This window comes from Dermacentor andersoni, chromosome 8 (assembly GCF_023375885.2).
Source record: "Dermacentor andersoni chromosome 8, qqDerAnde1_hic_scaffold, whole genome shotgun sequence".
NCBI classification, from domain to species: domain Eukaryota; kingdom Metazoa; phylum Arthropoda; class Arachnida; order Ixodida; family Ixodidae; genus Dermacentor; species Dermacentor andersoni.
In genome coordinates, this window is record NC_092821.1 from 64,157,849 (window position 1) to 64,185,633 (window position 27,785).

General features: G+C 47.3%; 1 protein-coding gene across 1 annotated transcript in view; it reads right to left on the minus strand.

Annotated features, from left to right (window-relative positions):
* Nucleotides 1–219: 219 nt before the first annotated feature.
* LOC129383543 (uncharacterized) overlaps nt 220–27,785 on the minus strand; it is a 68,000-nt gene continuing 40,434 nt past the window's right edge. The window contains exons 2-3 of the mRNA XM_072284012.1: nt 6,316–6,743; nt 220–419 (exon numbers count right to left, since the gene is read on the minus strand). Coding sequence (XP_072140113.1) covers nt 347–419; nt 6,316–6,743 — 501 coding nt within the window. The 3' untranslated portion in view covers nt 220–346. The remainder of the gene's footprint in view (nt 420–6,315; nt 6,744–27,785) is intronic.

Genomic DNA, 27,785 nt, shown 5'->3' on the forward strand with positions numbered 1-27,785 from the left:
GCAATAAGGAGAGTGATGTAACCAAATGGCAATTCAATGGCGTTACTATCATGTATAAGGAAGTGTTCGGCGACTCGATTTGTACGAGTGGACAGTTCATTCGTTTCCTTTCTTGCACTAGAAGCTGTGAATACGGGCATCTGCTACTAACTAATCTTCTATGTATTTATGTCATGTAGCGCATGAAATATAGGTGGTCCATTCCGTTATATACAGAGAGACAAATAAACTTTATTTATTGACCATGCCTCTTCCATTTAAGCCCAAATGTGGTTGGCCTCTTCAGTTCAGGTAGCCATGGGTCACTGGCGCCTCCTGAGCCCTCTCCACCAACCATTGCTATTTTTCAGAACCATGAATAAGCAGCATCGTCCAAACTGGGCTCCAAATTCTTGCTGTCGTTCACGATCTCTCGCAACCTGCGAGCGGGATTGCAAGTTCTATAGGTAGTCAAGTATTTCTAAATGTGAATAGCAATCTTTGTCGCTTTCAGCCGTTCGGTATCGAAAAGAAATAACCTTAGACGTGCAAAACGCAGTCTTACACGTTAAAACTCTCAAATATGACAATTTTTTGCTGTAAAATAACATCTTTATAACACCGTAATCAAATATCGAAGGAAAATTATTCAAAATGAAGCCTTTACGCAAGAGATCGCGTGACGCGTCATAAGACCATTAACCCTGATCGCGATAGCCCGTGTATCTCTGGTGGACTACGGTTCACGTTAAACACGGTTGAGCGAGTTAAGTACTGTTTGGCTTTACCGCTAGGAAGAAACTAAGAATAGACAAGAATCACATGTATGCGTTAAGAGACCAAGCCGGCAATATCATTACTAATATGGATAAGATAGTTCAAGTGGCGGAGTTCTATAGAGATTTATACAGTAGCAATGGCACCCACGACGATAATGGAAGAGAGAACAGTCTAGAGGAATTTGAGATCCCACAAGTAACGCCAGAAGAAGCATAGAAAGCCTTGGGAGCTATGTAAAGGGAGAAGGCAGCGGTGAAGGATCAGGTAAGAGCAGATTTGTTGAAGGATGGTGATTAGATTGTTCTAGAAAAACTGGCCACCCTCTATACGTAAGGCCTCATGATTTGGAGCGTACCTGATTCTTGGAAGAACGCTAACATAATCCTAATCCATAAGAAAGGGGATGCCAAAGACTTGAAAAAATATAGACCGATCAGCTTACGGTCCGTTGCCTACAAGTATTTACTAAGGTAATCGCAACTAGAAGAAGGAATACCTTAGACTTCTGTCAACCAAAGGGCCAGGCAGCATTCCGTAAAGCCAACTTAACAATAGACCATATTCACACTATCAATCAGGTGATAGAGAAATTTGCGGAATATAACCAACCCTTTTATATAGCTTTCATTGATTACGAGAAAGCGTTTGATTCAGTCGAAACCTCAGCAGTCATGAAGGCTTTACGGAATCAGGGTGTAGACGAGCCGTATGTAAAAATACTGAAATAAATCTAGAGGGGGTCCACAGCAACCGTAGTCCTTCATAAAGAAAACAACGAAATTCCAATAAAGAAATGCGTCAGGCAGGGAGATACGATCTCTCCAATGCTATTCACAGCGTATTTACAGGAAGTATTCAGAGACTTAGATTGGGAAGAATCGGGGATAAGAGTTAATGGAGAATACCTTAGTAACTTGCGATTCGCTGATGATATTGCCTTGCTTAGAAACTCAGGGGACCAATAGCAATGTATGCTCACTGACTTGGACAGGCAAAGCAGAAGGGCGGGTCTAAAAATTAATCTCCAGAAAACTATATCAATGTTTAGCATCCTCAGAAGAGAACAGCAGTTTACGATAGGTAGCGAGGCACTGGAAGTGGTAAGGGAATACATCTACTTAGGGCATGTAGTGACGGCGGATCCGGATCATAAGACTGAAATAATCAGAATAAGAATGGGTTGGGGTGCGTTTGGCAGGCATTCTCAGATCATGAGCAGCAGGTTGTCATTATTCCTCAAAAGAAAAGTGTATAACAGCTGTGTCTTATCAGTACTCAGGTAATGGGCAGAAACCTGGTGGCTTACGAAAACGGTTCTACTTAAACTGAGGACGACGCAATGAGATATGGAAAGAAGAATTATGGGTGTAACGTTAAGGGATAAGAAAAGAGCAGATTGGGTGAGGGAACAAACTCGAGTTAATGCCATTTTATTTGAAATCAAGAAAAACAAATGGGCGTGGGCAGGACATATAATTAGGAGGGAAGATAACGGATGGTCATTAAGGCTTATGGACTGGATTCTAATGGAAGGGAAGCGTAGCAGGGGGTGACAGAAAGTTAGGTAGGCGGATGAGATTAGGGAGTTTTTAGGGACATGGTTACAGTTAGTACATTAACGGGGTAGTTGGAGAAGTATGGGAGAGGCCTTTGCCCTGCAGTGGGCGTAACCAGGCTGATGATGTTGATGTTGAAGCTTAAGCGCGGTTAAGCTGCCCGTGTAACTAGGGTATAAATGAACTTAAAGTGACTCAATCGATATGCCTCGCGCTGAATTTTTAATGAGAGCTGCCGCCCCCCCTCCAAAAAAAAATTGAAGCTCTAAACCTAGAGGAAAAGTGATGAGAAGGTTTGTAGTAGCAGACAAACAATAAGAAGTAAATAAGGTAACCTCAACATATGCAAGTTGTGACTTGATCAGGTTTGAATTCCCTGTGGTGATGATGTCGTTCCAAATATTGTTCATCTTGAATAGTTTCATCTCAGAAGGATTGAAATCCGGGCCCGTTGGTACATAGTTGAAGGAAAAACGAGTCACAAAACACAAAGAACAGGAAGAGAGGTTCACACCACAGCGACTGGACTATCAACTGCGCTTTATAGAAACGGCGTAGTCCCAGCAAGGCCAGCAGAGCATGCGCATCCAGAGCATCACTAATCACAGCGCATGAAAAGTCATGTTCTTGCATCTATCGTAAGCAATCTAAATAGGCAAATTCTTTTTCAAGTAAGCGCACCGAGGTTGTACTAATGCATTGGTACATCGTCGTCATCATCATCATTAGTACATTATTACAGCATCTGAGTCGAACACTTGTTCATCAATTGGGGTATGTGAAAGTACAGTGTTAATCAAGCAAAGCCACTTAGTTTGATGGCTTCTGCAGACCCAATTTTTATAAGGCAAAATAAAATTGTATCAATTTTGCACATAGTAAACTACTGGACAGTAAAGTGCACAGTGAGGAGATGTATTAACCTTCCCAGACACATATGTACTTGTTTTGAGACGAAGATAAGTTTCCGTGAAGCGCGATCATTTTTCTTGCTTGAAGACATCTTAACCCCTTCACTACGAAAAAAGCTTTGGTTTCAGGTAGTTGGTTCATTGTGCAAGTATATGCATAGCCGCATGCAAAATCCACGTGCATGGAAGGAATATGTGGAACGGGATGGTGCCTTTGTCAATTTATTATTTGCTTCTTTGTCTTTTTCGTGCACTTCCCTGCCTGTAATTATGTTTATGTCCCATTTGATGCATCATATTCATCACATCTGATTTCTGGTTCACATCTGAAGCCGTGCTACACTTTAGTTAGATTGCATTTGCAACTAGTAACAATATTTGATCATGCAATCATCGTATCGACTCCTTAGCAGTATAGCATTCTTGCCGCAATGTGAATGAAAAGCTACCATGTATGACATGAAATTTGATGCGCGTGATTTTAATGTCAATGCTCCTTGCAGCTTTATACTCATTTGCTACCCACTAGATAATATTGTAAATTTGATTTTAATTATTTGTGAGAAAGTGTGACGCATCAATCGCAACAGCACCATGAATCTACTTTCGTGATGAGGTCAACCGAACAGGAAATACGATACGGATGTTTACTGCTTTGAGACCGGGCCGGATATTACTGCAGAACCACAAGCCACACTTAGAAACAGGGGGGTGCAGCCCATCCATGAAAAACTTTATGTGAAATATAAGCAAAGCTAGCTAGACCTGTGGCCTCAAATGAGAATATATAACACATTTCGAAATACGCTGTACTCTGAGTCAGGAACATCCATACGATGTACAGGACGTTATCTATATAGCAGCTGTCTGAGAATATGGCACACTAAAAAAGTTTATCGCACAATTTATCTACATTACCAGCCCCATGCTTACCAGCTCCATCTGGTAACCTCTGCCATATAAGTGCATTCGTTCTGTGGCAGAAATGCGTTTGCTGGCCAGTAAAGCGGCGCATATTTCTCTCCGATCCTAGTGTCAATATTTGTGTGTTTGCACACGTTTGTTCTATGCTTAACTTTCCATTGTGTACTTTATTTTTGAGAAAGTGGAGCCAATTGCTATAAAGGATATTTCCACACTTTACTACTGACGGAACTTTCGACAATATACTTATGTTTTATTATAAGATATGTTGTAAAGTTCAGGGGCATCATTGCATTCTGATCTTATTGTTTGTCAGTATGTTTTTCAAATTATTGTTCAGTTTGTCTTGTGACTGAGCAATAAAAATTTTGACCTTATAAGAGAGAAAATGTTTCAACTGAGCAACTCGCCGACTACAGATTACTTCCAATTCTCCAAGCATAAGTGCAGGAGCTGCTTATGAAAGAATCAAATATTCCCCACACGTAAGTATTGCGAATCAGTTCTAACGTGATCATGGCTCTACATCGTGCTTTCACACTATTGGGAAGATTACTAGCACTCTGTTGTGCAGGAATGCAAGCACTCTGTACCGGGAAGTAGAAACACTTGGTTTGGAGGAGTGGAGGCACTTGGTCCGGGGGAGTACTATTACCCTTGGGAGAGTATAAGAACTCTGGAAGAGTACTAGCACTACCTTGGAGTGGAGCAATACAACTCTGTCAGGAGGAGTTATTCTACTGTCTCTCAAGGAGGGTCGATCTACTCTCGAAAAGAGAATGAAATACGGGACATGCATATACTCCCTCGAAGAGTGTGCCCAGAACTCTCTTTGTTTTTAGAGTGCAATTCATGTCTTTGCAAATTATTGAAGGGAGACACCGCACGACATGAGAAATATCGGTCACAGTCGTACATCGTAATAAGGAGGATGGAGGGGCACCCCGAAATGTCGGAAAAATGGATCGGTGACTGTGTTGATGAACAGGGCAGCGCTACGTAAATTAAACTGGAGTCGTCTTTGTATAAGGATGCCTGGCGATTTTTCAATGCGAGATTTAAAAAGAAAACACATTTTAGGACAACCAAGAAAGGCTTAGTGTCAAACGCGAACGACAACGCCTAGCCCTGCGCAAAGCCACAACAAGGTAGCAATAATCAAACGAGAATACACGATTGGCGTGATATTGAAGTGATTAGGTGCAATATTTGCACTCTAGCATTCCCGCGCACCCCCACACATCACACTTGTGTGAATGCGTGTGTGGGTGTCTGCATGAATGCGAGAATGATAAACTTGCACCTAATTACTTCAATACGACGAATTACCAACGACGACGAATTACCAACTATCCCAATAGCAAATTCTGCTGGGCGTGAGAGACAGGGTTAATGGATAATCCAAATGCGATGGCAAAGAAAGTGCCGTAAATACCAACAACATACAAATAAAAACTGGTTTATGTGAAAGCAACTGAAACAGGACTCCTGACTTTCTTGGTTAACAAAAGGTAGCAGGTGAACATGTATTCAAAGTGCAAAACGCCTGAAATTCGTAGCCTTGAGCGAAGGCAAAAAAAAAAAAACCAACAATAAAGCGTGCTTTAAGGCTAAACCCCATGAGCGCGATTTTGTGCGCGACAGCGACGAGCGACGGCTTCGAGCGACGGATCGGGCCGTCGCGTGAACAGATCGCTTGGTCTTGTCGCGCGATCGCTCGGTTCTGCAAATCTAGAATTCGTCGCTCGTCGCCCGGAAGTGCTATGAGCGACTAGCCAATAGCGCAAAGCCGGAACTGGATGTACATAACTCCAGTACTTCCGTTTGTCGCACGGAACGAGCAAACGATTGAATTTTTATACGTGCAAGAATAAGAACCTACTGCAAGACTTTCAGAAATATTTTATGCTGCTTTTTACAGTAAAATACATCAACTTAAGTTAATAAAGCACGCGTCACGCTAGTTTCGGCGCCTATATTGCTGCCCTCATACCGGCAACACTGGGAAGACGTCGCTCGAAGTCATCGCTCGAATGGGGTGCAACTTGTAGGCGACGAGCGAACGCGACAGCCATCTCCATCGCGTCGCTTTTCGCTGCCGCGTGCAAGATCGCTTGCATGGGGTTTATACTTTATTTTTTGAGAGCGAAGTGGTTACCGCTCACCGATTCAACGTGCCCGCAAGCCACTGGGCATATCGCATATATTTGGGGGCACCGGGCCAACTTGAGTAGCATGCACTGAACGCGTCGAGCGTGTCGACGCAGCTGCATCCGTCGCCACACCTGGCGCCGGTGAAGCCGCCGCAGTGACCGCCGCACTGAGGCACGCGCCGGCACACGCCCCAATTCTCGTAGTCTTCGAGGACGCATTTACACCCGTCCGCACACTGGACGTTGCGGCCGCCACCGCAGTAATGCCCGCACGGGTCTTGCTCGTAATACCAGTCTTCCCGGGCCAGCACGCCGCCCGGCCCCGCCAGCAGCAGGACCATAAGCAGGCGTCGCACCATCGACATAGAGCGAGAGGCGAAGGCGCACGGAGGCTCAAGCCGCAAGCGGCTGGCAGGAAGGTCGTGCTCGCCTGTCAAAACCTGCACGTGGAAGCACAGAGTGAATTGAGCCATTAAATCAACTAAAGCAGAGTCCGAGTGCTTGCGTCGCCTCACGGTGAATTATAGCACGCGTTCTCTCGTATCCAGCTTTTCCATGCACCACGGTTTAGTTCGTGGGATTCCACCACGTGTTGTATCGACACTAATCTTTTGAAACTTCCCGCGGTGACAAAGTGCTGACGTCATCAAAATAAAAATGAAAGAATGAAAATCTATCCATGCGCGCTTTACTTAACCACAAAGCTTGTCCCGCCGGCGTTATTGGTGTTCTTGATAAGTAGTAGCCGCTCGTCGGGTGCAAATGACTTATCGTGCTAAGAGCGCTTAGTCGGGACGAAGCAAACCCAGCAATTATTGCTTCCGGATTTTGCAGAGGCTTGTCGAATGGAAACCACGGTTTTTTGTTAATACTACGGAGTCAACGGGCGAGCATAATCGACGGAAGCACTCCGCGGCCGCTTTTCTTCAGCTGGCAAACATTCTTAGCTTCCGAACGTCGCCCAGCGTCTACGAAAGACGCCTTCGTGGACGGCTTTTGATTTTTACCTATCGGTTTCATTGAGGTGCTCCAAATATTTTTCTAGCAATTTTGCTATCTGTACTCACGGACTGTCGCAGCAGTTGCATATTGAGAAGAGATGCGACTATTGAGATTAGGTAGGACAAATTAACAAGTTGGTTTTGCACCTTCAGGCAAAAGGTGCGACACAAGAATTGTGCAAACTGTCTGTGTATCGCTATCCGGTACCATGCCTTGGCCGAAGCAGCTCACAATTTTACGTCGCCTTCACGGTACACAGGCACAGGTACACCTTGGGGTATGAGAGATACAGTACTTGCAGTTTGTTGTCAAAGTGCTGTACTATCACGGTGATCCACGTGCGTGAAGGAATACCGCCATTTAAGGTTATTCTGTAGTAATACACACGGGAATTGTTCTGTTCTCTATATTCTCCACCATGTTGCCGTTCTGCCTTCAGGATATAGCCGCAATGTAGACTAGCAGATATCGAGCGTCAAAGGCATCGCTAACAACTCCTCACACTTGTATTCAAGAGCTGGGTAACTGCCATGGACATCCCTAAGGGATGTTGGCAGTTCGAGGAAGGGGACAGTTGGCACATGAGAGTGTTTTCTTGCATCCTCATTGCGTGAGAATTGGTAACAGCTGTCGTAGACTGACACCGTAGAGTGTGTTGTATTTAATGTGATGGAGTCCACGTCACAACAATCAGACCTGACTCACCCGCTAACGAGTGACGACCAGGCATCACGCTTATATGTGCAGTCTCCCGAGAGTAGCCGGACGCTGGCGTCTGCCACAGGACCTCTGGTTTTCTCGTCAACACTTGCCGACATTCTCGCCTTATTTCGCACCATCGCGTTTCCGCTGAACAAGCAATTTATTTGTCCAGAAATTTCGCCACACTGTCAACAATTTTTATCTGTAAGTTCTCTCTTATATGTTTGTTAGTGCTGTCCAGAACTTTTCATTCGTTTCACCATTCCCAAGATGCCCGCATTTTAATGCGCAAGCATTCTTTGGCGAGTATCCCAGCAAGATCTTTCACGCGAAATGTGTAATGCCTTGTATCTGCATAAAGAAGCGTAATTAGCGAAGTTTAGACATTTAATATTTAAAATAGCATAAATGTAGATGATCGGTAGGTTTATAAGCATTAACAAACTACTGAAACAAAAGGAAATTGATCCGACAGATAGATGATCAGATTTATGCGTACACATAGGGATACACAGGGCTCCAAAGAAAATCCATGCGGAAGCCTTATAGTAGGGGTGGACCAGCTTGATACTTGGGGGCGGGCCAACTTGAAATTTGCACGAGGGCCAACTGAAATTTGGTGTTGGGTCGACTAGAAATTAGGAGGTAGGCTAACTTGACATTTATGGGCGAGCCAATCTAAAGTTTAGGGTAACCCAACTGAAATTTGGGCTTGGCCAACTTAAAATTTGGAGGTGGGGCAGCTGCAATTTGGAGTATGCTTCCGCATACTTAGACCACTCCAGTGGAGTGGCTGCATACTTTTTGTCTGCATCTGTTCATACTTTAAGGGATCTTTTGTAGACGTCGTAACAACAGCACGCCGCCTGACTACGCTGCTCAAAAAGCCATTTTATTTTCCTGAGGCCTCCTGCAAGCTTCGGCCTTCTTGCAACTTGTCAACCTGCCGAATTCACTGTCAATTGTAGCCAATATGGACGACTACGATTCCTGAGAAGTCCGCAGTGATGCATTGACGTTGGCATGGAAGCCGTTTAAATGAACTTTACCGTGGACACGACAGCCACTTTTCCCCACTTTGAATGACGCTATGCCATTATAGAGTATGGTTCTTACGCGTAAAAATTCGTACTCTGAAAAATTGTCTTTATTTATTGCCGTCCACTCGCATGTCGTCATGGCATGATGGCGTCATTGAGGGGATATCATCACTGCGAGGGCCAACAGGCCGACTTGGCCACTACGTTTTCTGCCTTCAGGAGTAACATTACCCTTTTACTAAGACGCCAATGGTCTATCGAGTTTAGTACACAGGTACAAGACTGTAATTTTCAGCCTGTTCATTGTTTACGTCCTCGATAGCTATACTGTGAAGGTGCTTCATCTTTATTGGTGTACTATTAAGTGAACATTTTCGAATTATATTCGTTTAGTAATGTTGTATTCTTGCTACCTTTGTCATACATAGTGTACACAAAATACTAGGGCACCCTCAAATTTTCTGCTTTTAGTTTTTGCCTGAGCAAGCCTTACAGCGTGTCATGCAAATAAGCACAACTTGAACCCCTTTTCTCCGAACAATAGGCTGAATAAAATGCTGACGTCATCCTCAACAAGATCAAAAAGGGCAATAGTACTCAATGTTGTAATGCTTCTATTCAAAAGCTTATTTTTTCCAGGCTGTATCTTGTACCGCAAGGACGTCCACATGTTGTATCTGATGTGCTCGTTATTCTCGAGCACACAATATAAACCGTCATCGCACAACTCCATAATGCCCTGGTGGCAGATCTCCATGGCGTGCCGCGCAAGTATGACCACGCCGATTCATTTGGATTGGCGTATGCGAGTACTATATTGTGCGTCGTTTTTTCGCCACATGTGAGCTCTGGCAGAGCTTGAAGAGGCCATCCATCTAACCTGAGTGTCTCCTTCCGGTTCTTGATATACTATACGAGGTCTTTCATTAGGTTATTTATCAACTCACTCGGCCCTTTCTCCTTGTTTATTTTGCAAAGTATGCGTTTATCGCCGTAATTACCGAAAACGCCCAATGGTAAGCTACCACTGAAGCCTTCCCGGTCACCTGCGCAACTGATATCGCACGCTTTCTTCAACACCCCGTAGATGTTCAATGTGGCGATCCTCTAGTACTTTTTGCCGACTCAGCTCATCGCTTTCTGTCCAATGCCATCACTAACACTAGTCGCTCGTACTACACACAACACTAACATGCAACGACCTTAGTAAAGTATGGATTACGTGTTACTTAAACGCTGTCGGTGTACATTTGCGCTGATCACAGGGATATCAACGTGGGCCTGTCGTTGTTGACATTGGCGTGTAAGTACTTGCTCTACAACGACGCTTGTTATTCATTACCTTTTTTTTCGCCAGGAGCTTACTATATTTTGTCAGAATATACTTTCGGCTTTAGATGCGACCTCTGAGAATACTTCAGATGCTCGTGGTGATGTGCCCTGATTGATCACCCAAGCGAACTCGCTCGTACCCACTTATCCGCTCAACAACAGGACCAAAGCATTTTATGTCACAGCTACGCCTCGATCACCTGCTTATCAGCAGAACCGCTTGTGCTTGCCAGATGGCCTAGCAGCGCCCTGCGTCTGCGTTCGTGTTGTGAGTGTGGAGCCTTACAATACGTACTTGATCCCTGCATCGAACAAATACAGCGCATTTCTTCCTCGTGTTTTTGTCGCCTAGCACCTTTCTATCGCCGACACCTACACCTCAAGTGCAAGAAATAAACAGGCATTACACTTTCAAGCGTACAAACGGATGCACACGATAGGACACAGTAACGCCTAAGTTTTTTTTTTCTTTCTTTTCGCTTTTTCACGGGTGTCGTTCACTATAGTGTAATTTAGGTTGAAACATTTGTAGCTCTATATTTTCGCAATTGTGATTTTGACAGGTATGTGTAAAGTGAGCTTTTGTTGCACATCACAATTTGGTTTAGAAGTGAAAAACAGAAACCATCATCCGAGAGCACAGAAAGCTTTGTTCGCAACCACTGTCACTGGGAATAGAACCCATTTGTCTGCAGCATTGTGCGTGTGGGAGCTGGGCATGCTAACCGCTAGCTGCTTCTCGATTTTGGTGCAGGCGCATGCCGAACGGATGCAGAAACGAAAGGAGTAAATACTGCTTCAGCCGCTAGCTGACGTAATACCCTAACTTGGTCAGGCTGCTCTAATTAAAAAGCGGGGTTGTGCGTACCAAAACCACGATATGATTATAAGGCACGCCGTAGTGGGGGCCCCGGAAATTTGGAACACCTGGGGTTTTTTAACGTACGCCTAAATTTAAGTACACAGTTGTATTCGCATTTCTCCTGCATCGAAATTTGGCTGCCGCGGCCGGGATTCGATCCCGTGACCCTGCGCTTAGCACCCCAACACCATGGCCACTAACCAACCACGGTGGGTCAGGCTACTCTCATCGGAGCGCATGTGAGCCTTGCGGCTGGGTGCAGATCGTCACCTTAGCTTTATTGTAAATTTGCTTTCACTGACTCCTTTCGGTCAAAACTGGACCGGTGGACGAAAATGACGCATATGGCTGCATTTATTTCCCTTCTTTTCTAGGTTGAAACCAAAAACGCCCAATCTGAACTTTAAACACAGCAACAGCTTAAACATTATGGGTTTTTACGTGCCAAAACCACTTTCTGATTATGAGGCACGCCGTAGTGGAGGACTGCGGAAATTTTGACCACCTGGGTTTCTTTAACGTGCACCTAAATCTAAGTACACGGGTGTTTTCGCATTTCGCCCCCATCGAAATGCGGTAGCAACAGCTTCATGTCAGCGACTTGAACACTAATTTACATAAATGGTGATTTGAAATGACATAATGATGCTATACGTCGAGGTCACGTCGCTGCCAGGACGGGCCGGCACCACGTGTCAACGAAAACCGATCACAATGCCGATGCCCATGACAGGTTACTGAATGATGAAAACAGAATATATGACTGTTTTTGGGTTCGCGCAACTTATCACCCAGAAGGCACCCGCCGCCATAACACAGCGATATATATATATTGCTAAGAGATTTATTAGCAACGGGCGCGAACGGGTAGCTATCACAAGCGTTCGCCGAAAGACAGCAACCACGAGCTCATGCCGGTGGAGATGGTGCTGTGGCGCAGGCGGCTACTCTTCTTCCTTACAATCGCCCTTCGCAGAAAAAGGCGCCATCCTGGCGGCTTAAGGCGAAGAGACTACTATTGGGTCGTAGTACGGCTTAATGCGAGAGACGTGGACAAGTTCGCGGCCGCGATGGCGTAGGTCCGTCGATGGCGTGAGGGGCTCTACGATGTAATTGACGGAGGACGTTTGCTCGAGAACGCGGTAGGGTCCTAGGTACTTTGCGACAAGTTTTGAGGCCGGGTGTAGTAGCGGGTACCCGAAGCCATACGAGAGAGCCAGGCAAAAAAGTTGGTGCAGAACGGCCGGCAGGCTGACGGGATTGCTGCTGCCACTGGTCCTCGGTGGAAAAAGAGCGGGCAAGCTGGCGGCATTCCTCGGCATGACGAGCAGCTTCAGATAGCGGAGTACTTTCGGACGCGTCAGGTGTGTATGACATTATGGTATCGAGAGTAGTGGAAGGTTCTCGTCCGTATAGGAGAAAGTAAGGGGAAAAACCAGTAGTTGCTTGGGTCGCAGTATTGTACGCATACCTCACGAAAGGGAGAACTTGGTCCCAGTTTGAATGATCAGAGGCGACGTACATGGAGAGCATATCGCCAAGAGTACGGTTGAAGCGCTCGGTCATGCCGTTAGTTTGCAGATGGTACACTGTACTGGTGCGGTGAATGACTCGGCATTCGTCTAGTAGTGCCCTCAAAGCATCGGAAAGGAAGGCGCGGCCTCTATCGCTCAGAAGTTGGCGAGGGGCACCGTGGCGAAGAACGAAATGTCGTAACAGAAACGATGCAACGTCGCGGGCGGTGGCAGTCGGCAGAGCAGCTGTTTCAGCATAGCGGGTCAAGTGATCCACTGCAACAATAATCCAGCGGTTGCCTGCTGGAGTGGAGGGTAGCGGTCCGTAGATGTCTATACCAACACGATCAAAGGGCCGACGAGGGCAGGGAAGGGGTTGTGACGGGTAGACTTGTCCTGGAGGTAATTTTCGGCGTTGGCACTGAGCACAGGAGCGAATGAACTTTCTGACGTAGTTATCGGATGCGTAGTCGTAAAAGAGACGTAAAATCGGATGCTAGTCGAGCATTGGTCTTGAAGAGGCCGGCATGTGCGCACTGAGGGTCTGCGTGGAAAGCGTCGCAGATAAGGTCACGGAGATGGCGGGGTATCACGAGAAGCCACTTGCGACCATCAGAGAGGTAATTACGACGATAAAGAAGGCCGTCGCGAATGCAGAAGTGGGTAGCCTGGCGGCGAAGAGCGCGAGATGGTGAAGAGGTGGATGGATCAGAAAGGATGCTGATGAGAGCACTCATCCAGGGATCCTTGCGCTGCTCCGACGGCATGTTGCGCAGTGCATGAGATGGAACTGTGGGCTCAAGGGCGGATAGGCAAGCGCAGTCAGCGGAGACCGGTGAGCGAGAAAGGGCGTCAGCGTCCGTGTGTTTGCGGCCGGAACGGTAGAGGACGCGGATGTCGTACTCCTGTAGCTTAAGGGCCCAGCGAGCAAGTCGGCCAGATGGGTCTTTAAGAGTAGACAGCCAACAAAGGGCGTGATGGTCAGTGACGACATCGAAAGCGTGGCCATACAAATAAGGACGGAATTTTCCAAGGGCCCAAATAATGGCTAAACACTCTTTCTCTGTAACAGAGTAATTAGCCTCGGCCTTTGTCAGAGTTCGGCTCGCGTAGGCAACGACATATTCATCAAAGCCCGCTTTTCGTTGTGCGAGTACGGCGCCAAGTCCGACGCCGCTGGCATCGGTGTGGACCTCTGTGGGTGCTGCAGGATCGAAGTGGCGGAGGATAGGTGGCGAGGTTAGCAGGCGGCGTAATTTCGTGAAGGCGTCATCACAGGTGGGTGACCAAGCGGAAAGTTCTTTGTCGCCACTTAGAAGGGCTGTCAGGGGTGCACTTATGGAAGCGAAATTTCGAATGAAACGTCGGAAGTATGAGCATAAACCAAGGAAACTTTGAAGCTCCTTTAACATCTTTGGTTGCGGAAAGTCGGTGACAGCGTGGAGCTTGGCTGGATCCGGAAGGACGCCGTCTCGTGATACAACATGGCCAAGAATAGTGAGCTTTCGGGCGCCGAAACGACATTTTTTAAAGTTAAGTTGAAGTCCCGCGTCAGTAAGGCATTTGAGAACTTGCTCGAGACGGCTGAGATGGGTTCGGAAATCAGCGGAAAAGACAACTACGTCATCCAGGTAGCATAAACATGTGTTCCATTTGAGGCCGCGTAAAATATTATCCATCATTCTCTCAAAAGTGGCTGGAGCGTTGCACAGGCCGAAAGGCATTACGATGAATTCGTACAATCCATCAGGAGGTGTTACAAATGCTGTTTTAGGTCGATCAGGTGGTGCCAAGGGGACTTGCCAGTATCCGGAACGTAAATCCAGCGAAGAAAAGAACTCAGCTCCCTGCAAACAGTCGAGGGCGTCGTCGATGCGCGGTAATGGGTAAACGTCCTTGCGCGTTATCTTGTTCAGACGTCGGTAGTCGACGCAGAATCGAATAGAGCCATCCTTTTTCTTAACGAGGACGACCGGTGATGCCCAAGGACTGTTGGAAGGCTGCACAACGCCACGCTTGAGCATGTCAGCAACCTGGTGGTCAATGACATGGCGCTCAGAGGCGAAAACTCGGTAAGGGCGCTGCCGTAAAGGTGCATGACTGCCGGTATTTATCTGGTGAAAAACGGTCGATGTGCGGTCCAAACCGGAAGCATGGCTGTCGAAAGAAGCGCTGAACCTCTGCAGGAGAGCAATAAGCTGGCTTCGTTCTGAAGATGACGTGCCATCGTCGATGGAGCAGTGGAAAGCGTCGAGGAGTGACTGATCAATCGCAGAATCACAAGTAAGTGCGCCAAGGCCCGCAGAAGTAGAAATGGCAGGAGTGTCAAAGATGCAAAAGGTGTCGACCGGTTGAACAAGGCCTAGGCATTCACCATGAGATAAAGCTAAAGGGCAGGCTGTGGGATTGTCGACGACCATTTTCGTGACGCCATTGCGAAGAGTAAGGAGAGCAAAGGGCAGCGGAGAACATCGGCGGCGAATGAACAGCTCAGAGGGCGTAAAGAGAACAGTGGCATCAGAAATAGCGGCGCACGACACAGGCACAAGCAGGGAAGAGCGTGGAGGGACGGAATTGTCGTCGGAAACGAACAGTTTAACACTGGAAGGGTCGTTTTCGATAGGCTCGACGTGGGGAAGTGCAGAAAGTTCGAGTTCGGCGTGACGACAGTCAATAAGGGCGTTATTATTTGCAAGGAAGTCCCAGCATAACATGATGTCATGGGAACAAGTGGGCAGCACGACGAATTCGAAGGTATACAGCAGACCTTGAATGAAGACGCGAGCAGTACAGGCAGCGAGAGGCGTTATATTTTGAGCGTTCGCGGTTCGAAGGGAGAAGTCGGAGAGAGGCATCAAAACCTTTCGTAGTGTGCGGCAGAGTTCGGCGGAAATTACGGATACGGCGGCTCCTGTATCTACAAGTGTCAGGACGGCGATTCCTTCGACAGACTTCAATGACGTTGGCTGGAGAGGGACGAGGACTTGGGCATTGCGACGTGGACGCAGTTCGTGCCTCGGGAACTGCGGCCATCAGTTTTCCTGCTAGGTGGACACGGGACGACGCCGCATCGGAGAAAGCGAGCGACGACGGGGAGATGGTGAGCGGCGAGTAGAGGCGGTTGGGCGGTCAGGGGAAAAGGAAGAGGTAGGAAGGCTGGAAGGCGAAGAGGGAAACGGAGCGGGGAATGGTGGCGCTCGCCGGATGTTCTGAAGAGGAAGCATGCCAAGACGACAATGGCGCGCCACGTGACCAGCACCACCGCAAGCAAAACATATTGGGCGGTCATCGAAGGTGCACCACTGGTGAGGGTAAGGTCCGAGTCACGGTTGAGGATTCAGAAAATGCTGTCGGTCGGGCAGCAGCATAGGAGGAAAATGCCGGCGGTCGTGAAGCGGCATAGATGGCGGCAAAAATGTCGGTGGTCGATGCATAGAGGGTGGCAGGGGCGTTTGTGGACGAGATCGGGAAACTGCTTCAGCGTAAGTGAGAGGAGCCGTGACTGGTGTCTGCTCAATGGCTGGAGGAACGGCTTGAGAGACTTGTTCTTGAATGAAGTCGCGGATCGCAGGATGCAAAGCAGGGGGTGGTTCCTGGACAGAAGATATCAAAGATAGCTGGTGGGCGACCTCTGCGCGAACGAATTCCTGGATTTTTACGAAGAGAGCAGCATGGTTGACGTCGACTCCAAGGCTTGATAGAGAGTCGGCGGGTGGGGTGGGACGTCGGGTGTGAAGCCGTCGCCTGCGCAACTCGTCGTAACTCTGGCACAATTCTATCACTTCAGCGACAGTGTGAGGACCCTTCGATAATAACATTTGAAATGCGTCGTCCTGAATACCCTTCATTATATGTTTGATCTTCTCCTCCTCTGACATCGACGCATTCACCCGTTTGCAAAGCTCGACAATGTCCTCAATGTAGCTTGTGAAGTTTTCTCCGGCCTCTTGGGATCGTGTGCGCAAACGTTGTTCTGCACGAAGCTTTCTTACTGCAGGCCGACCGAAAACTTGGGTAAAGTTGGTCTTGAAGACCAACCACGAAGTGAGGTCGGCTTCATGGTTTAGAAACCATAGTTTCGCAACGTCCGTAAGATAAAATGCGACGTTTCTCAACTTGGTAACGTCGTCCCACTGGTTATGGGCGCTCACTCGCTCATAAGACGAGGTCCAATCTTGAACGTCTTTGTCATCTGTGCCGGAGAAGATAGGAGGATCTCGCTGACGCAAGGCACCGGCGCAAACCAAGATGGCTGGCGCCGTTGGAGGAGCTGGAGGAGTGCGTGCGTCGTCGGGCATGATGGGGGGTAGAGTGCGACTCCGAAGTTCCAAGGTGGTCGAAACCCAGCACGTCCACCACTTGCTAAGAGATTTATTAGCAACGGGCGCGAACGGGTAGCTGTCACAAGCGTTCGGCGAAAGACAGCAACCACGAGCTCATGCCGGTGGCGATGGTGCTGTGGCGCAGGCAGCTACTCTTCTTCGTTACAATATATATATATATATATTGTAAGGAAGATAACGAACGTGCGCACTGGGTCAGCAGCATCGGCAGCATCAAGCGCGCAGCAGAAGCTCAAGCTCGGGAATTGCTCGGTGCATCGTAGAACCGGCGGTCGCTACGAACCCCAATAAATCCCCTTTACAAGTGGTGGAGCCGCGCTGGGTAACGTTCTACTCTACCATCCTGAAACTCCGTTCTCGGACGCTACCCTCTGCCATGCCGGACGCCGACCAGCAGACTCTTCCACCGCCACCCGTCCCTTGCCCTGGTACCGTTCGCCAACGGGAGCCTCCCATCTTCAGCGGAACCGACGACAACGACATTGAAGAGTGGCTGTTGTCCTACGAGCGGGTGAGCGTTCATAACAAATGGAATGACTCAGATAAACTGGCTTACGTATCATTCTATCTCGCGGGCGTGGCCAGTCTCTGGTTCAGAAATCATGAGTGGGATATCCGAACGTGGTCGGTGTTCAAGACTTCGATTACCGAAGTATTTGACCGACCCGCCGCCAGGAAACTCCGAGCCGAGCAGCGTTTGCGTACACGCGCACAGGACGCGGGTGAGACATTCACCAGCTATATAGAAGACGTGCCAGATTTGTGCAGGCGCGTGAACGCTGCCATGACGGAAGCGGAAAAGATCAAGCACGCCATGAAGGGAATCAACGATGACGCGTTCCAAATGCTTCTGGCCAAGGACCCGCGCACTGTTGGCGACGTCATCAGCTTGTGTCAGAGCTATGATGAGTTGCGTAAGCAGCGAGCTCTGACAAGGCGACATCCCACACCAAGTGCGGCGTCACTCTGCAGCCTGACCACCGGCCCAGAACATGCCTTCCTGATAACGCAGATCAAGGATTTCGTCCGCGAAGAAGTCGCACGACAGCTATCTCTGGTGTCCGTTACTCAGGAGTCTGCCAGCAATTTGCCGTCTCATATCCGTAACGTGATCCATGAAGAGGTCGCGGAAGCGCTGCCGGCTGTTCACCAGCAGGATGTCGTGACTACACCAGTCACTTATGCTACGGTTGCTGCAATGGCCCCTCGCAGTGTGCCCGTGCGTCGCTTCCAGCAGCCTGTGCACCACCCTCCCCCTCCCGTCCCCCGGACCACCACTGCCGTCGCTAACCCGTGGCGTACGCCGGACAATCGCCCTATATGCTTTGCATGTAGGTGTCCCGGTCATGTCGCAAGGTTCTGCCGCCGCCGATCGCAGGCGTTCGACGACGATCACCGAGCGCCCTATGTGCCGCCTGATGCAAATGTGTCTTACGAACCCTTCGGCCCATCACCAGCTCGCTCCCCGACTGATCGCCGTCCTCGCTTCGAACGCCTCCGGTCACCCTCCCCACGTCGTCGATCGCTTTCCCCTATGCGTCGACGACCCGTCTCTAACGAAGAGGGAAACTAGACGACGCAGTTCCTGAGGCAAGAACTGCGCAAGTGTCGACATGCCGAAGTCCTCCTCCTTTACCTGCCAATGTTATTGATGTGTTTATCGAAGATGTCGCTACAGCAGCCTTAGTCGATACCGGTGCCGCTATTTCAGTTATGGATGCCAGGCTTTGCCGTTCGCTTCGTAAAGTGACGACGTCTCTGTCTGGATTGTCGTTCCGAACGGCGAGTGCTCAACCCATTCGCCCTACCGCTGCTTGTACTGCCCGTGTGATCATACAGGACGTTTTGTACACGATTGAATTCATAGTTCTTTCATCGTGCTCCCACGCCGTTATTCTAGGATGGGATTTTCTCTCACGCCACAATGCCATCATCAATTGCGCTCGGGCTGAGATAGAACTTTGCCACCTTGGTGACCTGGCCTCGGTCGATGCTCATCCTGCCGCTAAAATTGTCGTGACAGAAGACACCTGTATCCCCCCGTGCTCGTCAGCATTCGTACCAGTCTTCTGTAGTACCATATCCGATGGGACGGTCTTCTTCATTCCCTCTCATCACTTTGCTACCCGAAAAGCGCTTCCTTTGCCCTTTGCAGCTCTTGACCTTGCCGCCGGTGTGAGCACGATGCCCATTTACAATCATCTTTCATCGCCGCTATCACTGCTCCGCCTCGAATGCCTTGGTTACGTCGAGTCGGTCGATTCCACACGAATTGTCTCCGTCCTCGACGAAGTGTCTTCTACTGCCGCCCATGAACTGAGTGCACTCTCCGTACCAGACTCAACATCGACTGGTGTGTTCAGCCTATTCATCGCCGAAGATCTGACGCCTTCGCAGCGATCTCAACTTGTCGCAATCCTTCACCACTTCCGCCTTTCTTTCGACGTTGCGCAAACCTCCCTTGGCCGTGCATCGACAGTCAAGCATTATATCGACACTGGCACTCACTCCCCCCTGCGACAAAGACCATATCGCGTGTCCGCTACGGAACGTCGCGTCATAGCAGACCAGGTCGATGACATGCTCCCTCGAGGCGTCATTCAACCTTCCCAAAGCCCATGGGCCTCTCCCGTGGTCCTCGTCACAAAGAAAGACGGTTCCATCCGCTTCTGTGTTGACTTTCGATGGTTGAACAAGATCACGCTGAAGGACGTCTACCCATTCCCACGCATCGATGATGCTCTGGACTGTTTGCAGGGAGCCGAGTTCTTTTCTTCGCTGGATTTGCGGTCAGGCTGCTGGCAGGTTCCGATGACAGAGGCCGATCGCCCGAAAACTGCCTTTGTTACACCAGACGGCTTGTATGAATTCACCGTCATGCTTTTCGGACTTTGCAACGCGCCTGCTACGTTCGAAAGAATGATGGATAATGTGCTACGTGGCCTCAAATGAAAAATATGTCTTTGCTATCTTGACGACATTGTAGTGTTCGCCCCTGATTTCCCAACCCACCTGCTCCGCCTCCAGCACGTACTCACTTGCTTGACCAATGCCGGGTTGCAACTTAACTTGAAGAAGTGTCGATTTGCTGTTCGTCAGCTAACAATTTTAGGCCTTGTCGTGTCAAAGGAGGGCATTCGCCCGGATCCCGAGAAGCTACGTGCTGTTACTGTGTTCCCAGAACCTGCTACTATGAAAGAGCTACGCAGCTTTATCGGCCTCTGCTCTTACTTCCGGCGATTCGTTCAAAACTTTGCGTCAATTATATCGCCTCTCACGCAGCTCCTTGGTGGCCCCCGAGATATCTCATCATGGTCTCCATAGTGTGACGACGCCTTCACAACCTTGCGCCGTCTTCTCACGACGCCACTCATTCTTCGCCATTTTGACCCACAAGCGCCAACCGAAATCCATACCGATGCAAGCGGTGTAGGCCTTGGCGCTGTGTTGGCACAGCGTCAACCTGGCCACCCAGAATACATCGTCGCATACGCGAGTCGCACGTTAACCAAGGCGGAGACCAATTACAGCGTTACCGAAAAGGAGTGTTTGGCCATTGTGTGGGCGCTTCGCAAGTTTCGCCCATATTTATACGGCCGATATTTTGACGTAGTGACCGACCACCACGCACTATGTTGGCTGTCGACGCTCAAAGATCCATCGGGCCGCCTTGCCCGCTGGGCATTGCCAATCCAAGAATACGGCATCCGCGTGGTTTACCGTTTCGGGCGAAAGCACTCCGACGCTGACGCGCTATCCCGATCACCGCTTCCCCCGAAGGCCAGTCACGACTCCCCCTGCGAGTGCACATTATCCTCTCTGGACGCTGTCACTATCGCTGCTGCACAGCGTAATGATCCCAGGACTGCATCTCTGCTCGACCTTCTCTCGGATACGTTGAAAGTTCCAGCGTCACGCACGCTTCAGCGCCAAGTGCCTCATTTTGCGATTCGCGACCAGCTACTATATCGACGCAACTATGCCCCAGAGGGACGCACCTGGTTACTCGTCATTCCGAGAACCTTGTGATCAGTGCTCTGCTCCTCGTTCCACGTCGACCCTCAGTGTGGCCATGCGGGAGTCTTCAAAACCTACGAAAGACTTCGACACGGCTATTACTGGCGCGGAATGTACAATTTCGTTCGAACGTTCGTCCGCTCTTGTCATGAGTGCCAACGCCGTAAAGCGCCACCGCACAACTCCGCCGGTGAACTCCAGCCTCTGCAATGCCCATCCCGACCCTTTGATCGCGTGGGCATAGATCTCTACGGGCCACTTCTGTTGACTCCTACCGGTAACAGGTGAATAATCATTGCGGTAGACCACTTAACCCGTTATGCGGAGACCGCTGCTCTACCAAATGCTACAGCGCAAGAGGTCGGCCATTTCCTACTTCGCCGTTTTCTCCTTCGTCATGGAGGTCCACGTGAACTTTTAAGCGATAGAGGCCGCGCCTTCTTATCTGAAGCCATCGAACAACTGCTTGCTGAATGCGCTATTGTTCATCGTAAATGCACTGCTTATCACCCACAGACTAACGGTACAACGGAACGCTTTAATCGAACTGTTGGGGACATGCTCGCCATGTATGTTTCACCTGATCACTCTAATTGGGACCTCGTTCTTCCGTTTGTCACCTATGCCTACAACACCGCGGCTCAGGCCACTACCGGATTCTCACCCTTTTACCTTCTTTACGGCCGTCATCCTTCGCACACAATCGACACCATTCTGCCCTACCGGCCAGACCCATCCGAATGCCTGCCGATCTCGGAAGCCGCCAGACACGCCGAGGAATGTCGCCAGCTGGCCCGCCGATTCACCTCGGACGACCAGAACCGTCAAAAAGCCGTTCACGATGCCCAGAACTCGACTCCCACTTTTCTTCCGGGCGCTCTCGTCTGGTTGTTAGTGCCACACCGCACGCCTGGGCTCGCTTCAAAACTCTTTCCGAAGTACGACGGGCCATACCGCGTTCTCGAGAGAACATCACCCGTGAATTACCTGATTGAGCCGCTAACGCCGCCATCCGACATGCGACGTCGTAACCGCGAAGTCGTTCACGTTCAGCGTCTCAAGCCGCCTCACGATTCTACCGTCCTTCCAGAAACCTAAGTCGCCAGGATGGCTCCTTTATTTCCGCGGGGCCATTGTAAGGAAGATAACGAACGTGCGCACTGGGTCAGCAGCAACGGCAGTATCAAGCGCGCAGCAGAAGCTCGAGCTCGGGAACTGCTCGGTGCATCGTGGAACCGGCGGTCGCTACGAACCCCAATAAATCTCCTTTACAATATATATATATATATATATATATATATATATATATATATATACAGAAATAAAAACTATATCTTCATGTGGTCCTGACAACCTTCCAAACATCTTTTTTTGAAGCGCTGGCCTGAAACTATTGCAAGGTTTCGTGCTTCATTGCTTCCTGGAAAATTACCGGATGACTGGAGGATAGCCAGGGTTGTACCTGTATTCAAGAACGGCAGCTGTTCATTGTTACAAAATTTCCGTCCTATATCAGTGACATCCTCATGCTGTAAGCTAATTCAACATATTGTTGCCAGTCAGGTTATCGAATTTCTAGATAAACATACAATACTGTCTATCAACAGGAATTTATAAAAGGCTATTCAACCGTTACACAGCTTGTCACCGTAATTCATTCACTCATCTCATGCATTGATAAAAATGGTCAAATTGATGCTATATTTCGTAATTTTAGCAAAACCTTCGATGCAGTTCCACATGACAAACTACTACTAAAACTTAGACATCTTCAGCTTTCAGAAATATTGATTGCATGGATAACAAACTATCTAGCAAATCTCCGCCAGTTCCTGGCAATTAATAAGCAACAGTCTGGCTGTCTTCCGGTCAGTTCAGGAGTTCCTCAAGGACGTGTTCTGGACCATTGCTCGTTTTACTCTATATAAAGAGTATTACTACTGCAATTCGTTCCAGTGTGCAAATTAGGTTGTCTGCGGACGACTGTGTGCTTTTTAGAGAAACCATTTCAACAAAGGATCAAATTGATTTAAATACTTCTCTTGCTGGCATTATAAATGGTGCAAAAAATTGGGGAATGCGGCTTAACGCGGAAAAGACGGTCTTTCATGGCTTCACTCGTCAGAAAGCTCCACTAACCTTTAGTTACACGTTAGATTCGTTGCCATTGCAGGAAGAAACAAAATATAAGTAATTTGGGTGTCACAGTTACTAACCATTAATCATGAAATTTACACATTAATAATATGTGTAAACTCAGGTGGGCTTGGCCGCAGCGCTTTGCAAACGATGCTTCAAAATCCGTTCTTCTCGGTGCAGGTTCTCGCTGCCCTGATCACTGTATGGTCATCGAACCGTGCTTGTGCATCTGACGGATTTCATGGCCACAATCTTGGTGACAGCGTGATCGGGGTATCAGTGAACATTGACAAGTGCAAGATCAGCGAGAACATCACGCCTTTCATCCTGACATCTGCGCGTGCATCTTCTGTGACGTCTCATCACGTGGTACTTCCAGCAGCTTTAAAACGGGTCGTACTGCAAGTTACCTCTTGTGGGCTTGGCAGCAGCGCTTCGGCAACGATACTTCAAAATCGTTCTGCTTCTCGGTATAAGCTCTTGCTGCCCTGATGACAGTATGGTCACTGCAGCGTGCTTGTGCATCTGACGGATGTCATAGCCACAATCTTGGTGACAGCGTCATCGGGGTATCAGTGGATGGTGACATGTGGAAGATCAGCGAGAAGATCATGCCTTTTATCGTGACATCTGCGCTTGCGCCTTCTTCTGTGACGTCTCATCACGTAAGACTTCCAGCGGCTCGCACTGCAAGTTACCTGCGAAACGGGTCGCACTGCAAGTTACCTCCTGTGGGCTTGCCAGCAGCGCTTCGGGAATGATGCTTCAAAATCCCTTCTGCTTCTCGGTGCAGGTGAGTTCTTACTTACCTACGAAGTGCTGCCGTAGTCACAACCGTTTATTGATGCTGCTGCCATGCCCACTGCTTTTGTCTGATATGCTTCCTTTTGTGTTGAATCCTTTATCATGTGGCGATATTGAGGCAAAGTTAGGTTTAACTAAGAAGGAACTCTTGATGAAGCTACTTCATGGGCAGAATAACATGATGACCACCATGAATAGCCTATTATCGAATCAAAATAGAGTGGAGTTAGATATAACAGACATGAAGGAAAGACTAAGCGATTTAGAGGCTAACTCGTCTGTTCTGCAATCTATAGAGCAAGAATTAAAAAAATGTGAAGTCATCTGTCGCTCTTTCGCAAACACAGGTGTCATATTTACAGAATAAGTTAGATGACCAAGAAAATAGAGGTAGATGGAACAACCTGATCGTTTATGGGACACAGGAACATGATAATCAAACATCGGATAGCCCCACAAAAAAACTACAAAAAGATATTTTCAAGGATAAGCTGGGACTCAGTATAAGTGGCATGTGGAGGTGTCAGACTAGGCAAAAAGAGCTGAAAAGGCCACCCAGTGATAAATTCTTGAATTATCGTGAGAACCTAACCATTCTCAGGTCTTGTTCAAAGGTAAAAGGAACAAACCTTTCTGTAAAAAAAGACTTTTCATTCAGAGTGTGTCGAATAAGAAGAAAATTATGGCTAAGTGCGAAACAGGAAACAGAAAATAATGCTAAGGTGAAGTTGTTCTTTAATAAGTTAAGCGTGGACGGCGTAATATTTGCACGGGCCAGAGCTAAAAATAAGGGCTTCAAACTTACCAAAAAGAAATGAATTCACAAGATAAGCAGTAGGTCCTTCACAATGCTGAACATGAATGGCCGCAGTGTCGTGAATAATACTTTCCTGCTCAAGAGCACGCTGTTTTCACTCGATCCCGACGTGGCCGTACTGACAAAAACTTGGTTAAGCGATGATATATTTGACAGTGAATTCGTACCAATAAATTATAAAGTCTTACGTAGGGACTGGGACTGGGGACGTATTGCTGTACTCTACAAATCTTCCATTATGCTGCAGACAATGCCTGATGTTCCGGATGTAGAAAGCATATTTTGTAAATTATACGTGAATAACTTTAGATATATCCTTGCAAATTTGTACAGACCTCCTAACTCCACTGTTGATAACTTGGAGCGCTTCTCCACTTATTGCATTCATATGTCACGCGAGCAGATAAATTAATACTAACTGGAGATTTCAACCTGCCAAATATTAATGGGGAAGCTTTTTTTTCGTATACAATTCAAAGTGCGGAAACTATTATCACTGATATAGCTTTTAACTTTGATCTACTACAAGCTGCGAAGGATTTCATAAGAATTCAAAAGGATTCAAGGTCCATTCTTGATTTGTTTGTTTTATTTGGCGCCATAAAAGACAACATCTCATGTATAGTAACATCCTGTATTTCTGATCACAAAGGAGTTGTCGTAACGTTAAAAAGTGTTTTAATCAATCGAATCAATAAGGTTAAATATTTTCACAATTTTTCAGGAGCACAGGATGAATGTATAGTAGATGCGCTAGCTTTTAACTACGATAACTTTCAAGGCCTTGATTGTAGTGAAAACGGCATCTGGCTTTTTTTCGAAGGCCTGATTTTTAATTGTGTGGAACGTTTTGTTCCTAAAATAGTGAAGAAGTCTGAGCGCCGTAATCTAAGGATTACGCGGATGAGGCGGAAACTTAAGCGATTAGAAAAGAAACGCACCAAAATAAAGGACGGCGAAGAACTGAAAGCCGATATTCATAACTTGTCCGAAAAATTTCACGAAAAGATTGTCAAAGATAAAGAATATTATCACAGCAAATAACTACCAGACTTTATTAGATCATCTCCCGAGAAATTTTGGAGGGTTGTGACACCGGCCTCTTCGTCTTCAGACACCTTTTTATAAACAGTTAAAGTGTGCGGGATGAGAAAACTGTGTGTTGTAATATTATTAACTATTTTAACAGTGCATTCACAAGTGATGATGGTTGTTTGTCATGTTTTTCTGCTAAACCGCCTTCCCTTCCCGACATTGTTATTTCGGAACAGGGTATTCTAAATTTATTTTTAAACCTTAAAATAAAAAAAAATCACCAGGGCCAGATGATGTTCCGAATTGCTTTTTAAAGCGTTATGCTGAATTGTGTGCAAAATACCTGTACATTCTATTTGCAAGGTCAATCAACGAAGGAACATTACCTGAAGACTGGAAAATTGCTAGAATAAAACCTTTGCATAAATCGGGGGATAAATCACGCATCGAAAATTACAGACCAATTTTATTAACATCAACATCTTGTAAGCTCTTAGAACATATAATTCATAAACATATACCTGGCTTTCTAGACGAACATATCGTTTTTACGAACATGCAGCATGGTTTTTGAAGTGGCCTTTCGACAACTACTCAACCAGTTGAAATCATACATGACTTTGCTAGCACTGTAAACAAAGCGAAACAAACAGACGCGATATTCATGGATTTCAGCAGGGCGTTTCATAGGGTGCCTCACGTTAAATTGCTTCATAAGCTAGGAGCTGTGCTTAAAGATGATAAAATATTAGCATGGATTAACGCCCACCTTACAAACCGCCATTAGTTACTGTAGAAAAACAACTTCTGATAAAGCTGCTGTCAATTCTGGCGTCTTACAGGGATCCGTTTTTGGCCGCCTTTTCTTTTTGTTATATATAAATGATATTGTCAATAACTTCTCTGTTAAAATCAGGCTGTTCGTTGACGACTGCGTTCTTTACGATGAAATAAGAACGGAAGAAGACCAACTCAGGTTAAACAGGCACTTTAATAAGGTAGTTGAGTGGTGTCAACAATGGCAAATGCGCATTGATTTCTAAAAGACAGTACATGTGCGGATCACTTTAAAAAAGAACCCACTGCTATATCGCTATGGCAGAGAAAACGCTTTTTTTTTTTTGTCAGAGGTAACGCAATAGAAGTACCTTGGCTTGTACATAACAAAGGATCTTTCCTGGTCAAAGCACCTTGACACAGTAATAGCAAGCTGTCGCCGCAAGTTGTTCTTTCTAAGACGCGTATTGAAATCCTCCACACCAACAGTACATATATTGGCATACAAAACACTCGTCCGTCACGTTTTAGAATAAGCTGTAGTTATATGGCACCCATTCACTAAACGCGATTTTCGAAAGCTAGAAAGCTTACAGAATATAGCAGTTCGATTCATTTACAATACATATGGGCGTAGTTCTATTACTAACCTTTTATCTAGGAGCGTCTTGCCTTCTGTAAGTGATAGAAATCGTGTATGCGGATTAAAATTTTTGTCAACTAATAACTAGTCGCTACAGCATCGACACGTCTCACATTATCATCTATACAACAGGTTACGCTACCAGACAGCGGCACTCACTAACTGTAACTCTATTTACAACACGTGTGAACTGCTTCAAGTATTCCTTTTTTTCTAGAACTATAGTAGATTGGAATAAGCTGGCCGGTAGAACTGTAACACAGCACTCATTATCACTTTTCGAGACATATATTTAATAAGAATCATTTTGCGCTCTTGCTGAGATTGTTAGTGATAGTACTGTTTGACTCTATGGCTGGAAAAATCGCTGAAGTAACGTTGAAGCGCTTGTTTAGCGCCTGTTTCTTCGCTTGTGTGAAGGGCTTGTGTGCTGAATTTTTTTAGTGCCGTTCCCC